The sequence below is a fragment of the Heterocephalus glaber genome, unplaced genomic scaffold, assembly GCF_053883595.1.
Source record: "Heterocephalus glaber isolate CG9 unplaced genomic scaffold, H.glaber_assembly_v1.0 deba00000281, whole genome shotgun sequence".
In the NCBI taxonomy this organism is placed as follows: domain Eukaryota; kingdom Metazoa; phylum Chordata; class Mammalia; order Rodentia; family Bathyergidae; genus Heterocephalus; species Heterocephalus glaber.
In genome coordinates, this window is record NW_028258139.1 from 37,394,833 (window position 1) to 37,413,215 (window position 18,383).

The 18,383-nt window shown below is 38.4% G+C and overlaps 1 protein-coding gene across 1 annotated transcript; it reads right to left on the minus strand.

Annotated features, from left to right (window-relative positions):
* Positions 1-10,930: 10,930 nt before the first annotated feature.
* LOC101714293 (golgin subfamily A member 4) lies at positions 10,931-17,920 on the minus strand. The gene is given in 13 exon segments (XM_013068142.3): positions 10,931-11,257; positions 11,259-11,959; positions 11,962-12,448; positions 12,451-12,716; positions 12,719-12,771; positions 12,773-13,229; positions 13,232-13,450; positions 13,453-14,001; positions 14,004-14,072; positions 14,075-15,029; positions 15,031-16,214; positions 16,217-17,473; positions 17,476-17,920. Coding segments are annotated over 13 exon segments (6,918 nt in total). The 5' UTR covers positions 17,870-17,920.
* Between the last annotated feature and the right edge of the window lie 463 nt (positions 17,921-18,383).

The following is an 18,383-nucleotide window of genomic DNA, read 5'->3' on the forward strand; positions in this document are numbered from 1 at the left end:
AGAGAGAAGTGCCAGGGCCAAGATCCCAATATTTCCACCCTATGCATATCCTCATGACCCAAATTCCTCTCCCTGGACTCCAGTTCCTAAGGTTTTATCCCCTCCTAATAACACCATGCCACAAGCTTGTGATCACAAATACCACAAAGGCCATTACTGGATCACTGTTCACACTGCAGCAAGAATGTATTGGCAAAGACAGTGATAGACACTAATAGTTTGAAAGTAATATTTTAATTAAATTATATATATTTTTTATCCTAGTAAGTACATTGTGTGGCATATTTTCTTTTATAAAAATATATCTTTATTGAGCCGGGGATTTAGCTCAGCGGTTTCACTGCCTGCTGCACAAGCACAAGGACCCGAGTTCAATCCCCCGTACAAATATATCTATATATATCTCTCTCTCTATATATATAGATATATATATCTTTATTATGCTGGCTTAATGTAAAAATATATCTCACTCATATAGATGTCTTCCAGCGTGTTTACATCTGTATGAATGCAAAGCAGTCACTGTAATGGTATGAGATGGTGCATAATGAGTGCATGTGATGTGACATTCATGATACTAGAACTTTGTATTATGGAACCTCCTGATTATAGCTATGCTCATCACGTACAAAAATGTTTTGTGTTTAGTGAAGTCCTCTTAAAATCATTCCTTCCAATGTTTTAAAATAACAGAAAGTGAAGTTGCCTCCATTGCTATTGCTACCATCTCATCTTCTAGCACTCTAGAGTTCAGAGTTGGTGAGATCCTCTTCTCTATGCACCCTTCTTCCTCATTCTTTTTTTCCATTAAGTTTATTGATAAAATTTAGATATAAAATACAGTTACATTCATCTTTGGGATCTTGTACCTTTAAATACTGTATCTTTTTTTATATTTAAGGCAGTAATTTCTAACATTAAATTGTGGCAACCTTTCACTTTAATCTCAGAGAAAACATTTCTATTATCATTATCAGATGTCAACTTATTAATTGCACAAAACAGATTTTTGAATCATATGCAGGTTTCCATTGGCAATGAATATATGACTATCTCCATTCAAAGGAGAAGTATTTCCTTTCAACAAGCTAAAACAATAAGTGATATTTGAACTGCTGGTTGAAAGGTAGAGGCACTGGTAAACATTATATCCCCTTGTTTGTTCAGGCCCTTCCAACAAAACAAACAACCTTTCTGTGATTGGATTGACATGGTGTTAACAATGCATTTAATGCCCAAATCAGTATGAATAAAGGTAAAGCTCTCACTAAATAGCAGTACCAGGATGTTAAAGCCACCTATTTTCTAAGCAGCCAAAAAAAAAAAAAAGGACGGTGCTTCCCTTCCTTTGGCAAATAAGGCAATATGCTAGTATTCACCAAGATACATCATATAAAACTTCTGTATGATTCTTCAGGCCCTATGCTAACACTCGATACTATACCTGCTGTCTTTTCAGCAGTTTTAGCTTCCACTGTTTTTTCTTGGAGTTCCAGCTTAAGCTTTAATTTTTTCTATTCTTTATTTTCTCTCGTCAGTTTTTCTTGAAGCTTTTTATTGCTTGTTCTGAGTATATCCAATTCTTCTAGAAGAAATGCTACTGTCTCTTTATTTACATCTGAAGTTACTCGATAAGCAATCGTATATTCATGAATGTTACACCCAGTGAGAGAGAACCCACCAGAGACCAATATTAAATCCACACAGGAGTTTATTACCAGCCAGAACCCAAGTGGAGCATAGGACTCGAGCCTCCACTGGGGGTTGACAAACATGTTTTATACACCTTTGAGGCCAACAGTTCCTAGGCCCCCCTGTGGGATAGAAGTAGTAAAGCAAGCAAAAGGTAAAGAAGTGGAATGGGCTGCTGTTTGAACATTTGTAAGACAATAGTTGATTAATTGTTATTTCTAAAGGGACTGTCTAAGGGGAGGAGGTTTTTAAGCTTCCTCCTTCTGAGTTCATCTAAAGGGCAGGCAGGTGGGTCAAGCAGCAATATGGAGTCTGTCTTGCTAACTAGGGTCCTTCATTCCCCACTAGTTCTTGTAAGTTAATCAAATCTTTGATTCCTGTATTTACTCCTTGAATTTTTTTTAAACACCTTTTAAAATCTCATAATTTTGTCTCAACACCATCAGTTTAACTGCATCAACCCTCTAACATACTTAGAGCATTTATAATGCAAAGTCTCATGAGCAAAAGCAGAAGTAAGATAACTAGGGGCCCTGTTACAGCAGAAACTAGGGTAGTTAACCATTAGCATAGAAGCAACAGGTTTTTTTTTTATGGCTACACATAACCCTTTTTGTTTCATGAACAGGAGGTCAAGTTCCCTTTGATTTGTTGGACCAACCATCTCAGCTAGGGAATCAACCTGTTTTTTTAATCTGGAGATTGAGTCTTTCAGGTGACCCAAATCCCTGGGTACTTGGTGGCTTAGGGCTTTAAAATTTGTGTCCTGGAGGATCAGGGAGGAAGTTTCAATAGCCACTGACCCAGATATTCCTAATCCCACCAGAATGGGCACTAAAACGGGGGGGGGGCCCATTTGCTACTCTAGTGTTCAGTGGTTAATCCCAGATGTTCACGGCCCCCTTTTTTATTATAATACAGGACTTGTGGAACAACATACATGGTGACACAAAATAAAGTGGCAGATTGGGTAGCCAAGACTGATTTGGGAATGTATTTAGTCAAGTCCTCAATGCAAGCAAACCAAGCATATCAGGACCAGGTCTCCTGGCTTGAAACCATGGGTCTGGAATGTTGCAAAGGGTTTGTCAAGCTTGTTGTATTGTAGCCTGGATCTCACTCTGAAGAATCTGTAAGGCTTGAAGAGACTGAAGTAAAGAGACACAAGAACTCTCTGTTATCTGTTCAAGGTTTAACTTAGGGAGGAGTGGCAGCAGCCTCCCATACAAGATTTCAAAAGGGATAAACTTGTCACATATGGGGTACATCTAACTCTTAACAAGGCTAGAGGAAGCAGATCAGGCCACCTACCACCAGTTTCTAGAACATATTTAGTAAGAGTTTCTTTCAGGGTCCTATCCATCCTTTCCACTTGCCTTGAACTTTGTGGGTGATAGGCACAGTATAACTTCCAATTGATATGTAGTGCCCTTGCCAACAATTTGGATATCTGTGCTGTGAAGGCAGGCTCATTGTTGGATCCCAGGGAATGAGGGATGTCAAATTGGGGAACTATCTCCTGGAGCAAAACCTTAGTTACTATGTTGGCTGATTTTCCACACAAGAGGAAAGCTTCTACCCAACCTGAGTAGGTGTCAACCAATACCAGTAAATATTTGAACCTATTGTTGGATTTTATTTTGGTGAAATCAAGTTCCCAATGTTCCCCTGGCTCTCTTTCCTGTAGTAGATTACCTTTGTTCCTTGGTCTTGTCTTGAAGTTTACCTGTGTACACACTTGACACCTGGAACTGATGTCCTGGACCATAGAGGTCAGTCCTGGGATTGAAAACTTAGAGCTCATTAGTCTTTTTAACTTTGATTCTCCCAGGTGAGTTAAGTGATGAAATTGATGAACAAGTTGTTGCCCCAGGGCTCGGGGAGACAAATTTGTTCATTTGTCCCTTTTTACCAGCCTGAATCCAGTTTTGTTGTCCCTCGCTTTTGGTTTTCCTCCTCCTCTTCTGGGGTATATGTGGGTCTTTTTGGAAGGTAGCCAAAGGGTCGGATGGGCAGAATGTCTATTGGCCCCACTGGTTCTTTGGCCACTCATTGGGCTGCATCATCAGCCTCTCTGTTTCTGAGGGCCTCGAGGCTGTTTCTTTTTTGGTGGCTTTTGTAATGAATAATGGCCAATGCCCTGGATTTCCAAATTGTCTCCAATAAGGCCAAAATTTTTTTAAAATTTTTTTTGATAGTTTTTTTCTTCTGATGCCAATAGCCCTCTCTGTCTGTAGATGTCGCCATGCACATGGGCAGTGGCAAATGCATACCGGCTGTCAGTGTAGATATTTATGGCCTTATCTTGACCCAAATTCAAGGTTCAGCCTTTTGTGCCAAAACCCCTGGCTTAATGCCTGTGCCCAGTGTACCTGTCTTCCTGGACTGACTATGGCTGCCCTTGAATACCTGACTGTCTTTCACGAAGCTGTTTCCATTGGTGAAGAAGGTCAATCAGGTCTGGGAGGTTGGTAGTGGAAGTTGTCAGAGTGTCCAGACAGTCATGGAGGGGCATGAATATGAGTCAGAGTCCAGGAGTAAGATGGCTGGATTGAGGGTCATTTCCCAGGCAAATTTGATGTGTGGAGCATCCAGCAACAGGGCCTGGTACTGAATCAGGCAAGTGTTGGAGAGCTATCATTCTGGGGCTCCTCCCAGCAATGTCTCCACTGTATGGGTGGTGGTGGTGACCAGGTCCTGTCCCAGACTGAGTTTATCTGCCTCCTTGACCAGAAGGGCAGTGGCTGCAACTGCCCTTAAACAGGTAGACCATCCACATGTCATAGGATCAAGTCTTTCAGACAGGTAGGCCACAGGTCTGTTCCAAGGCCCTAATGCCTGAGCTAGCACTCCTTTGGCTATGCCCCCTCATTCAGCCACAAACAACTGAAAGGGCTTGGTGACATCAGGTAGGGCTAGGGCTAGTGTTGACACTAAGGCTTTTTTTAAAACCAAAAAGGCAGCTTTCTCTTTTTCTGTCTGGAGGGACTGTCTCATGTGCCTGGAGTGCAACAATAGTGACTTTCCCCAGTTTCTTGGCTAGCACTTTCTTGGGGGGGGGCATCATGGTTATCATAAAATTTCTGGGCTATGTTTAGGAGTTTAGTCCTATTCTTTCCCTCAAATCCCTCCAATTTTTGTAATTTTTTTCTAATGTCTGGGGCCGACTGGGAAACAAAGGCCAAATTTAAAGTTGCTGCATTTTTGGGAGCCTCTGGGTCTATAGGAGTGAAAACTCTATAGGCTTCCAAGAGTCTCTCTAAAAGCGCAGCCAGAGACTCCATTTTTCCCTGGAAAACCTCACTTACCTTACTCAAATTAGTGGGGTTTTTTGGCAGCTTCCCAGAGTCCCCCTAATAAGTGCTGGTGGTAGGTCCCCAGCCTCCTCTTACAGTCATCATCATTGGGGTCCCATTCAGGGTGTCAGAATGGAACTACTGTTTCAGCCCTGCCTGAATGCCCCAGAGTTCCGGGAGTGATGCCGAGGTTTGGCCCCAGGGCCTCTTTGACTGCCTGTTGATAAATGTGGTCCCGATCCTCAGTGGTGAACAGGATCTGTAAAAGCTGCTGGCAATCATCCCAGGTTGGCTGATGGGTATGAAAAACAGACTCAAGAAGAGATTAATGCCTGAGGTTTTTCAGAGAAGGGGGATTTTGATGTTTCCAATTGTAAAGATCACTAGTTTTAAAAGGGACATAAATCAATCCTCCCCTGGGCTCTGTCTGTTTTAAAGGAAAAAAGGGAGGAGGAAGATGGGGCTGATGGACCATAGTCCTGTCCCTTTCAAGTGCCAAAGGTTGATCAGGACCTGTGGGGCCCCAACTCCCGTGACCACATTCCAAACCTTGCAAGCAATGTGCATAGAATAAGTTCCCACTGGGGACCAACCGACTCCGAAACTGGGCCATTTTAATTGACACAGGGTTCATAATTTATCTTTAGAAAATTTCATGCCATATTTATCTTCTCTGTTTGTGGAATAAATTTTTTTGAAGTTATTCAAAACACAATCAAGTGGAGTTCCTTCTGTGGACTGTCAGGAACCCATAATTTTAACCTGTGAAAACACAAAAGGCACACAGAGCAATCAGACAGACAACAATAAATAGACAATGACAAATTTTGGCCAAGTAAAACCTCTGGGGCTGAATGGATTTGGACCCCACCCAGGGAGTCTCTCTTCTGAGGATTCTGATCCAGTGAGTCAGCTTGCCCCAGTGAGTCTGCTTGCCATCGGGAAGAGACTCTAGGTAGGGCAACCTGTGCCATGTCTGGCTTCCTCCTAGCTACCCATAGTGCACTAAGAATCATTTGATTCTTACCTCTAGAGGCTTTCCCGATAAACTCCTGTGGGTTGGTTAATCGGCCATGGGGCCCGACTGGGACTGGCCTATCCAGAGCCCTGGAATACTGTCAGGGTGGCCTCTCCTTCTGCAGACCAGTGACCAGAGGGGCCAAACACCACCGATGTCCGATCCTGGTCTCTTCTAAAAAGAAACAATGGCTCCAAGATAATAAGCTCGAGAGCATCTGGCTATCTTGCTGGGGCCTCCAAGAATGTTACACCCAGTGAGAGAGAACCTTCCAGAGACCAATATTAAATCCACACAGAAGTTTATTACCAGCTGGGACCCGAGCTGAGCATTGGACTCAAGCCTCCACTGGGGGCTGACAAACATGTTTTACACACCTTTGAGGCCAACAGTTTCTAGGCCTCCCTATGGGATAGAACTAGTAAAGCAAGCAAAAGGTACAGAAGCAGAACATCCTGCTGTCAGAACATTTGTAAAACAATAGTTTATTGTTATTTCTAAAGAGACTTTCTAAGGGGAGGAGGTTTTTAAGCTTCCTCCTTCTGAGTTCATTTAAAGGACAGGCAGGTGGGTCAAGCAGCAATATGGAGTCTGTCTTGCTAACTAGGGTCCTTCAATAATGTAAATCATTCTTTCTATATTCCATAATGCTTTCAGATGTCTCATCATCTGGATTAGGACTGATGACCAGATAACTCCTTGATTTCTGCCCCAGCAGTTCAGTGCCCTCATTTGTGACTTCATTAACTAAGTCACTAGATTGCTGATGCAAGCTTCCCTCAGATTTAACACCTAGTTGTTCATCTGGCTGTGTACTTTTATTTATCCCTGTAGTGTCTTGTTCAATATGAATGTGGGCTATATCTTTTGACCAGTCCTCCATTTGTACTGCTGTTCTTGTTTGCTCTGGCAATGTCCCTGGTTTTTGCTCCAAGACTGAAGTTCACAGATAGAACCTTGCATTCTTTAAAAAGTCCTCAAATAAAACTCTAGTAAGCTTCTCCTTTTCCAATTGTCTCTAAATATGTTGATGTGGAGTTGGCAATCTTTTTCTAAGTTCCTCATTTACTTTTGGATTAGCTGGGAAGTGCCTGGCACCACCCCGGAGCAGACTCTGTGTGCCAGCCAGGAGTTTCTCAGGCCCAAGGTGCAGCCACCATGTCAGCCAATCGCCTTCTGCTAGAAGCCTATGGCGGGTGTGTGCATCCCCAAAACATGGTGCACTGTGGGGCCTAAATACTGTATCTTGATTCTTATTTTTTCCCCTGCCTCTGCCCTCCCTTCACTCCCTCCACTCTTCTCTATTTGCAAAGACTTTGTTTCAATTTTTTTCCTTTTCTCATATTTTTTCTTTTTCCTTCTTTCTTTTCCCCTACCCCTCCCACTTCTGCTACTCCTTTAGACCTTTTCTTCCTATTACACAATATCAATTATACATTTTTAAAAAATTACAATATCAAAATTTAGAGGACATTACCACAGATTTTACAGAATTTAAAAGGATATAGAAAGCATATTACAAAAATCATTTTTGAAATAAATTTGACAACTTCTAAGAAGTACCTTGGAAGACAAATTAATGAAACTGACTCTGGAGGAAATATAAAATTTGAATAGTACCTATTAAAGAAAGTGTATTCCTAGCTTGAAAACCTACCTATATGACAACAACAGGCTCATATACATTTTAACTGATGAGTTATATCAAACATTTAAAGCAGAAAAAAAAGGAACACTTCTCTCCTTATTTTAGGAAATCAACATTGTGCTAATCCTAAAACTGGATAAAGATAATAGAAGAAAAAGTATGAACACAGACAAAAATTTGTTTAACAAAACAAATTATTAGAAGTCAGATCTGGCAGTATGTAGAAAGTGGTTTTATTATTGGGATGGCAGTGTGGTTCAGCATTGGAAGGTCCACCCCCAAAAGTCATCATTTTAACAGAGGAAAGGAAAAAGCCACATGATCCTGTCAATAGTTGCAGAAAAAATATTGGACTAAATTCTACAGCTCTTCATGGTAAAAGCTATCAGGAGACTAGAAGTAGAACAGAACCTTTTCAATGGATAAGTCATGTACTCCATATTTCAGCAAAAATGCCTTATATGAATGGGAAAGATACAATGCTTTCTCCATAAGGTGGGGTAAAAGGGCAGATATGCATACTCTTCATCTTTCCATTAAACTTTGAAACATAGGCCCAAATAAAAATAGTCTGGCAATAAAGAGAAAATATTAGCATAGGATTGGCAAAGTATAAGTAAAATCTTTACATGTAGATGAGATGATCATCTACAGAGAAAATACTAAGAACTCTCTAGGAGCCCCTAGAACTTGGTTTTGAATTTAACAGGATTAGAAAACCAAGGTATATATACATATACATGTGTATATATATATATATAAATTCAGGTCTGTGTATACTTGTATATTAATGAAGAATTGGATATTGAAATGTAAAAGTTATGTAGGAGTACAAAGGACTTAGTAAAGTAAAAAGAAGAAAAAAAAAACAGTGTTGGAGGAAAATTATTACCTAATTTTTTGGAACAGTGGATTGAACTCAGGACCTTGAGCTTGCAAGGCAGGCAGCGGTACCACTGAGCTAAATCCCCAGCCCTTACTACTTAATTTTAAGACTTCCTCTAAAGCTACAGTAATCAAAGCAGTGTTGGCTTAAGGAAAGACATATAGATCATTGGAATAAAACAGAAAATCTGGAAATAGAACCACTCATATATGGTCCACTGAGTTTTAAAAGATTATTTAACATTTACATTTTATAGAATATAAACTCAACTCAAGAGCAGAGGAAAAGATTGTGTTTTCAGCAAGTGGCACTACAACACCTATTATCTGTATGTAAAAAATTAACCTCAACCCCTTATTTCCATACATAAAGATAACTTGAAAGGATCTATGAATCTAAATATGAAAAACTAGAACTATGGAATTTTAAGAAGAAATTATAAGGGAAAATGTTCATGAATTTAGGGTAGCCAAGAATTTCCTAGTATACAAAAGACATGATGTATAAAAGAAAAAAATTGATAAATGAGATTCCATCAAAATTTAGAACTTTAAATGACATCATTAAGAAAATGAAAAGTAGTCTTTAAACAGACTATATTTATAATACATATAAACTATGGCCAGAATATATAAAGAACTCTTACAGCTCATTAATAGACAACCCAATTAAAAAGTAGACACAAGATGATAAAGAGCCAGTACAGCACCAGGAAAGGTGTGCAACACTAAATCAGAAAAACACTAATCAGTACAATAACAAGATCATGCTATACATTTGTTAGGGAGATTAAGTTAAAAGTTTTAAAAGAACGGATGTCAGCTTAGGTGTGAACCAGTTAGAACTTTCAACTGCGCTACTGTGAATATAAAATGATGAAACCATTTTGGAAAACAACGTAGAAATTACTTGTATTACTGTTAAGAACCGACAGTTCTTAAGTTTTTACTTAAGAGAAATGAAAACACATGGTCACAATAGATTTGTACATACAAGTTGACTATCCCTTATCTGAAATTCTTAGGACCAGCAGTGTTTCAGATTTTGGTTTGAAATCCACTTGATCTGCAAAGAAGATATCTATGCCTGCTTTTTGTCAGGTTCCTCTCACATGGAGTATTGTTTTCCACCCTTTAACTTTCAGCCTATGAGTCTCTTTTTTAATTAAGTCTGTTTCTTGTAAGCACCATATTGTTGGATCTTACTTCTTGACCCATTCTGCCAGTCTCTTTTCACTAGTGAATTGAGACCATTAACATTGATGGTTATAACCTATACACTGACTTATCATTGTCATGACTTTTTATTTTTGTTGGATTCTCCCCCTTTGCTTTTAATTTCTTGTCATGGCCAATGGATTCATTCTGCTGGCCTTCCTGGGGTTGTGATCCTCATTGTCTTTTCCTGGGATATTGTCTAAAATTTTTTGGAGTGCTGGTTTGGTATTCATGAAGTTCCTCAGGTAATCTTTGTCATGAAAGTATCTCATTTCTCCATCAGTTTTGAAAGATAGTTTTGCAGGGTACATCAATCTGGGTTGGAGGCTCTTTTCCTTTAGGTCTTGAAATACATCACTCCAAGCTCTTCTTGCCTTGAGGGTTTGCATTAAGAAGTCTGCTGTGATTCTGATGGGCTTTCCTTTGTATGTGATTTGTTTATTTTTCTCTAACTACTTGTAGAATTTTTTTTATATAGTAAATAAACTGTTCATCTGCTCCTCTGAGATGACATTGCCAGCAGTCACAGATTTGCATACAATAGTTTGTATTGACTATTTACAATTTACAGTACTATTTTTTCCTCTGAAAAATATAAGTACAAAAGCTAAGTAAACAATGGGTTACTGCCATTGAGGATTTATCATATGTCATAGCTTAAAGAACTGGTCTTTAGCAAATATTCAACAAATCAATCTGGGTAATAGTCAATTAAATGCTGTAATTTATTAGAAGAAATCCACTAAGTGTCACCTCAAAATGTATTGCACAGATCTTTAGAAAAGATAAAAAAAAATCACCCCAAAAATAAATAAAGCAAGCAGTTCTTTAAAAAGAGGAACAACAAGAATGAAAGAAAGGAATATTAATTGAGCCCATGAATCAGGTTATGTTATTCAAAATATCTTTCAAACAACATAAAATTCCAACAGAAAACTAAAGAAAAAGAAAAACCTATCACTATTTCTCCACTGATGAAATAAATGTTTTAAAAGCAGTTTGTGGTATATCTATAGGCCAATGTCAGATTTTTCTTTGTCTCTACCTACATGAAGGGCCCTAAATGATAGCTTAATTCTGAAAGAAGAGCAAACATGGACAGTTTTCCAAGCAGCAGTTGCTAATATCACTCTCTTCATTTCTTCAAGATGAAGATTGGAGCCATGACACATGCTAACTAAGCACAAACTGATGGTTTACTGAGAAGATACCACTGAGAGGTTAAGTAAACATTAGCCGTGCATCTTCTCTTTCCAAAATTTTCGGAGTCTGATCATCAGGGAGCTTTAGTACTGTGGTTATAACTTTTGCCATGGTCTTAGTCTCACGACCCATCATATATTCAAAGAGCACTTTTCATAAATATTCAAACTCAGTTGGTTCTCCCAAGAGTGAGACATCAGTATGGTACAAATTGCCACCCTTATAAGGTGTCTCTGCAGTCATTGCATGCATATTCTTTTCATATTTCTTTAAAGGGTCTTCTAAATTGTAGAACTTTGAACTCTTTGAACTCTTGCTCCTTCAACTTTGAATCACTAATTACAGTCATTTTCTGTGCTAGTTGTGTCTGTAGCACCATTATTGTTGCATTATCATTGCCAGCATTCTCCTCCTGCTGTAGCATTTCCTGGCATTTCTTCTGCAGTTCCTCAATTTGAGTTTGCAGGTCCATTACTTTGGCAGTCATTTCTTCTTCATGAGCATCAAGAATTTCTTCATATCTTTTGGCTGTTCTTTTTTGATCATCATCCTTCTCTGCAATTTTTTTACATAACTGACTTATCTCTTCTTGATGGCTTTCTAAAAGATCAGCTTCCACCTCCTGGGCCTTACTGATAGTTTCTTTTATGGTCTTTTTCAGCTCCTGTTCTTTTTGTGCCAGCTGGGTATCAAACTCCCTCATCAACTGTTTTAATGTCGCATTATGCTTCAACTCAAGATCCTTCTGATCCTGTTTGATTTTCTCCTTCATGTCTTGTTCACATTCTTTCTTTAGTATGTCCAATTCTTGATGATGGTCTTTCCTTAACATTTGAAGGTATTTCTGCAATCTAACAATCTCCTTGCTCAGTTTCCGCTTTTCTTGCTCTGTCCTTGCTAATTTAAACTCCAGGTCATTGTGCTGGGCTTCCAAATAACTAAGCAATTTGGGTTAGATCACATGTGATTTGGAATTTTCATCAATACTGTCTTTCAAACTTCAGTGGGTTTATTTTTTCCATCAATGTGTTGGTGTAACCCCTGTAATTTTTCATATTTTGAAATCAACTCTTCCATTTCAAGTCTACATACCTTCTTCTCTCTTACTAAGCAAGAGTCCAGCTCTTTTATCTTTTGTTCCATGGACTGACAGGCTAGTTCCTTCTCCTGGAGGGTTTTCTGGATATTGTAAACCACATTTTCCCAGTTTTGCTTTGCCCCTCTGTTATTTTTACCTTCCTCTTCTTGTACATTCTGGGATACTATCATTGAATAGTTCTTTTTCTCTTCAAGTTCTTCTTGAAGATGACCTATCACAATCTGACCCTCGTGTTGTTTTGCTTCAGCATGTTTTAACTTTATCAAGACCTCCTGATGCTCACATTGCACTTTAGAATTAAATGATGTAATTGTCTCTTCTTTTTCCTGTTCTAGTTTTTGTAGCAGCTTTTCTTTTTCAGTTAAACTATTTTGTAAAGCATTGATTTTTTTTCTTCATAAGCCATCTGCCTACAGCTTTGGGAATCTGCTTCTTTTTGTTCAGTACATGCTGCCATATTTTCTGCTGGTCTGGACATATCTACTATTTCTGATCATGGAGAACTTTCCAAAAACTTAAGTTTTTCTTCTAAGATGTGAATTTTGCTCTCTCTTTCTTGCAATTTTTTATTTAGTTCACTCAAATGGATTTCTCTACCTTTTTTATACTGTTGTCCTTTCTCCTCCATTTGAGACAACTGCTTCTTGATAGCAGCGATTTTTGTTCAGCTTTTTTCTTCAGTTCTGCTAATTTTGTAGCACTTTCTGACTCATTTATCTTTCAATGCTTTTAACTCTGCTTTTTTCCTTTTCACACTTGAATTCACACATTCTAATTCTTTCTTCTTAATTTCAAATTCAGCTTCCATGAAAGACACTTGCTTTTCAAGCCTTAAGACTTTTTCCTCAGCTTCCTTAACTCTGTTCTCCTTTTCTTCTCCTAAGTCTTGAAAGTGCTTAAGTTTCTGAACCAATTCCTTCTGTTCATTATCTTTTTGTTGATTGTAAGTTTTAAGAACTTCATTTAAAGACTCAATTTCAATTGTTTTCTGAGTAATGTGATCCTCTAATTCCATAATCCTTGCTATTTGAGCCTTTAACTCAGTCTCTAAATTACATTCCTTTTTCTCCATCTTGTTCTTCTTATCTTCCATTTCACACTTTAGACATTCAAATTGTTTCTTTTGCTGATCAAAGTCTTCCTTCAATAAATTTATCTGCTCATCCTTTCACTAGCTTCCTTTGTTTTTAACTCAAGCTGCATCTGTGTTTCTTTAATAGTGTTTTGATATTGTAGAAATTTTGATTGTGATTTTTTCTTGCGTTCTGAGAATTTGTTAGACCAGTGATCCACCTGCTCAAGAGCAGAAATTTTCTCTTGACTCAGAGTATCAACTTTCAAGGATAAATCTTGCACCTGATCCTGTAATTCATGTTGTTAATTATCATACTACTTAATGAGGAAATGGCTGCTTCTTTTTCAATCAGGCTGATACTGTTCTGAAGTTGAGCATTCAAATCAGTTAGTTGTTTTCTAAGAATGACAATCTCAGATTTTTTTTCTGTAAGCTCTTCTTTCATCAGTGTGACAGCATTGATGTTTTCTGATAATTCTTTCTTTAACTGTATGATACAAGACTCCTTTTCTGAGGCAACCTGTTGTTGATTACCTCCTTCCTTCTGTAGGGCTTCTTTTTCTGTTACAAGACCTTCAATTTCAGCCTTCCTGCTCTTAATTTGATTTTCCTTTTCTTCTAATTGATGGGTGGCCTGTTGAAAAGAAGTATTTAGGGTATTTTGCTCTTCTGTTAGCTGTCTAAGTTGTGCTTCTAATTCAGAAACTTTGCAAGTTTTCACCAAGAGTGCCTACTTAACTTTAATTGTATGGTGCTGACAATGGAAAATCCTAGTAACAATGGCATTAGTTTTACTACTACTAATGTCTATTAGTTCATTTGTTTTAGCTTCCAATAAAGCTTCAGTTTTCTTACAGTAACTATTAGATGAAACTCTAGTGCCTCAGACAGTGTTTTGAATTCTAAGCTTTTGTCCTCCAGGCTTTTCTTACTTGTCTAAAAGACTCCACACTCTGGAATTCCTCTTCCTTGGTTTTCAAATTGTCTGTTAACTCAGAAACCTTAAACTTACCTTTTTCTGCCAGCATTTTCAGTTCAACTAGTTGTTCTTGAAAAGAAGTATTTTCCTTCAAAGAATGATTCAACTCAACCTCCAACTTTTCAAGTTGTACTCTCAGTTTAGTCTCATTTTGTGAAAGAGAAGTCATTAGAACAGACTTCTGCTTTAGCTGTTCCTGCAATTCATTCAATGTTGCATCCTGCTTAACACCTTCTTCCTTCAGCCACATTATTTCCTTGTTCATCTCTTCTTTTTCACACCTACATATATGGATCTTTTGCATCAGTTCTGCTATCTCTTGTTCTTTCTTCTGAAATTGGATTTCATATTTTTCCTGAAGTTCTTCAGCTTGCTGATTAAATTTCTTTTCCCAGCTTGAGACAACATCATTGAGTTCTTGCTGATGTACTTCTGTGAGATTTTCTATTTTCTCCTGGTTTGTTTCAAGTCTTGACACTGCATCACTGATTCCAGCTGAGTTAGCCTGTGTCACTTCCAATATTTTGGCATTGAACTGCTTTTCTTTCTGACTAAGCTCTAGGACAGTATTTTCAAGCTATTTTTTAAGTTTGGCTTCCTGATCCACCAGTTTCTTCTTTAATGTTTCTTATGTCTCCTTTGCTTTCTGCTTAATTTTTTCCATCTTCTTTTCTTGATTTTTAAATTTAGTTTCATATTTCTCCTGCAATGTACCAATACTGTCCTCCTTGGCTGACAATTTCTGTTTGAGTATCTCAATTTCTTTACATTGTCCTTCTCTTATTTTTAAAAGTGTATTTTCTTTTTCCATTAACATTTGCTTTTTCTGCTTTTGTTCAATGTTACTATCTTTAAGTTGGGACTCATATAATTGTGTTAAAGATGTTACTTTTTGCTCTATTTCACTATTCTGTTTTTTCAAGTTGTTGCATTAAGTCCTGCACCTACATTTTATGAGATTCAAACTCAGTACAAACACTTTTCTTTTGTGTTTCAACTTCAGCTACCTGATTGGTAAGAAGAACTTTTTCTTCTTCCAAATCCAACAATTTCTGCTGCAATTGGGCCAGCTGCTCCTCATATGCTTTTGCCTGGTCATGTGTGGTGCTCTGGTGTGACTGAATAAGATCCAGCTTAGCAGATGCCTGGTGGAATTCTCCTTCAGATCTTTCAATTTCTGCTTCTAACTTTTCTACATGAGCCTGCTGTTTTTCCAAATGCTTTTCCTTTTCCTTCAAGAGAAGACCCAGTTCATTAATTTGATCTTTTAATGCTTTCTCATTTCTCTGAATAGATATTTCTTGTTCTTTAATGATTCTTTCCACTTGTTGCTGATGCTGATTTTTTTTGTCAACCAACCTGGTCTCCAATTCCTGCTTCATTTTATCTGCTTGATTTCTTAGAACAGAAAGTTCCTCTTCTAGCTTGTTACGGGATTTTACTACTTCTGACAGTTCAAAAGATAATGATTCCAGTTCTGTCTGCTTCACATCAAGTTTTCCTAAAGTCTTTTCATTCATCTCTTCTATGTGAGCCTGGAAGAGACTGTCTTTCTCTTTCAATAAGGTTTCTTTTTCTTGTTCACATTTTTCTCTAAATTTTTCCATCTCAGTCTGATGCTGTTGCTTTAAGATTTGGACTCTTTCAGTCCAAAGGTTATCCTGCTGATGCTGAAGGCTCTCCAATTCTGCCTTATGTTTTTCAGTCATGATTGTAATTTCTTTATTGTGCTTATGAACAGCTAAATCTTCTGATTGATTTTTGTTTTCTTGCAAGCTTTTTGCCAAAGAACTTTCCAATTCAAGAATTCTGGTTCTATAAGTCTCTGCTTCTTGCTGAAGGTCCTGAAGTTTATTTTCACTCTCTATGAGGATTGCTTTTTTCTTCAACTCTAACTCTTCCAGGACCAAAGATTCTTGCTGCTCTTTTTCTTGGGTGATCTTCAAATATTCTGATTGAATCTTTTCAACTGCTACTTTCATTTGATTCTGTAATTCCCTTTCTCAGGTCTGAAACTTCTTGGTCAATTCTTGCTCTTTGCTGATCAGCTCCTTTTCATGCAGTTTCTGTAGTTTAGTAATTTGTTCTTCTGAGGATTTTTCATTATGTCAACAACCTCCTGTTTCACATGACTTAATTGCTGTTGAAGACTGATGCATTCCTGCTCACTTGCTTTTTCAATAGCTTTTATTTGTTCTTCCATTTCTTCCTTCATTTTCCTCCATGCCTCTTCTGTTTTGGGGGCTGTGCTCAAGACCTTTTCAAGTTCCTCAAAAGTGGCTCTTTCAGACTTTTCTTTCTGTTCCCATAATTCCTCTCTCTGGGCGGTCATCTGTTTGATTTGACTACAAAGTTGAACAATTTCTTCTTCTTTCAGTTCCAATGTTTCATGCATCTGATGTTTTTTCTCTGCTATTACCATTTCCTTATCTTGTTCAAGCTGTTCAATTAAGTTCTTTGCATTACCCAACTGAGTGATAAGTTTAGTCTTCTCAGCCATATGAAGCTCCTTCATCTTTTCTAATTCTTGAAGTTTTTCATCAAGTTGTTCTTGCAGTGGTTCTTTTTCACTGGTTAATAGTTTACATTGTTCCTTATGTGACTGAATTGTTTCTTTGCAATGGTGAAGTAGATTCTCTTGATGCTTAATTCTTTGCTGAAGTGTTTCCAGTGTTTTAGCAGAAGCACCATCTCCTGTTACTGGCTGTATACTACCTTCTATGTTCTCTTCTTTAGTGAAGGCTTCAGCCTGTGGTTCCATCTGAGGGAGTGACTTTGGTACCTCAGCATTTATTGGGCCATTTTGTAACCATTGTTTTAGGAGAGAAACCTGAGTTTAGAGAACACTGATATACTGATCTTTCTCCTCTAAAGATGCACCAAACTCCTCTTGAAGATGTTTTTTTGCTTGTTTGTCAATTTGAAGCTCCTTTCTTAATTCTCCAATTCTCCAAAGTGCTTTATCCTGACTCTGACTTAATATACCTTGTAGCTTTTTCTTCTCTCTCTGAAGAGTCTGATAAGCTGTAACAAGCTCAGAATATTTTCCTCTGTAGCTACTTAAGCTTCTCTCCATTCTTTGCAGCCACTGAATCAACTGTTCTTTGCTGAGACTGTCTGAATTCCCTAGTGAGTCTTCTGCCTCACTCTCCATATCAGAGGGTGGATCAAAAGTGGCAATAGAATGGTCCAGGTCAAGTTGATTCAGGGACTCTCTGGAAGATGTTCATACCAAAGACTCTTTTGAAGAAGATCAGAATACAGATTCCTTTATCAGACTTCAAAACAAAGACTCCACAGAAGGCACCTGGAGCTGGAGCTTCTGTGCAAAACTCTGTGTGTCACCTGACTGAGGAGTGGCGGTTCACTTCCATTAACAATGTTGGGAGATTTTGTGCTATGGGTAGATAAATTCTGTCTATTGGGAATAACTTCATCAAGTTGTTCTGTAAATGCAGATGTCATGCTCCTAGTACCTGTTGGTGTTGAAGAATTGGAGGAAGCCTGAGTAGGAGCTATTGCCTGCTGGAGCTGCTGCTGTTCTTCACTGATCTTCTGCCTCAGTTTCTTAAACATGATGTAGCACAGAGTCCTGAGTGTGTATGAGACCTGAAGGAACTGAGCCTGGGGAGTCCTGGTGGTGGTGGTGAGGGCAAAGGTGGCTTCTTTACACCAGGCGCTGCAGGGGCTGGGCCTTGCCACCTCCTCTTGGAGCTTGCAGGGGGACCAGAACACTTGCCCTGTGAGTGTTGACATCACCACCGCCGTGTCTCTTTCTTCTGGGTGCCACTGGTTGGCCTCGGCCCCTCATTCAGCCCCTGCAGTGGCAGCAGTGGTGGCGACAGCAGCCAGAATTTTGTTCTTCTGTTGGGTTTCTGGAATCCTAACTATTATATGCCTATGTGTAGATTTTTTTTTTGATCAAGGCTAGTTGGAGTCCTGTATGCCTCACTTATCTATATATCAAGTTCTTTTCCCCTGCTTGGGAAGTTTTCTGCCATCACTTCTGTGAACAGTTTTTCATGTCATCTGCATTCTCTCCTGTTTCTTCATTGACTCTGATCAGTCTTATGTTATTCTTCTTTGCATCGTCTAGCAGCTGCTGGATTGATTTCTCATGGTTCCTTATAATTTTAAAGTGATTTTTCTTTTCCTGGTCACTAGTTGTAATCTTATCTTCTATATCTGAAATTCTGTCCTCACATTGGCTCATTCTACTGTGTAAGCTTTCAATGGAGTTTTTAATTTCCTGGAAATCTGTTTGTATCTG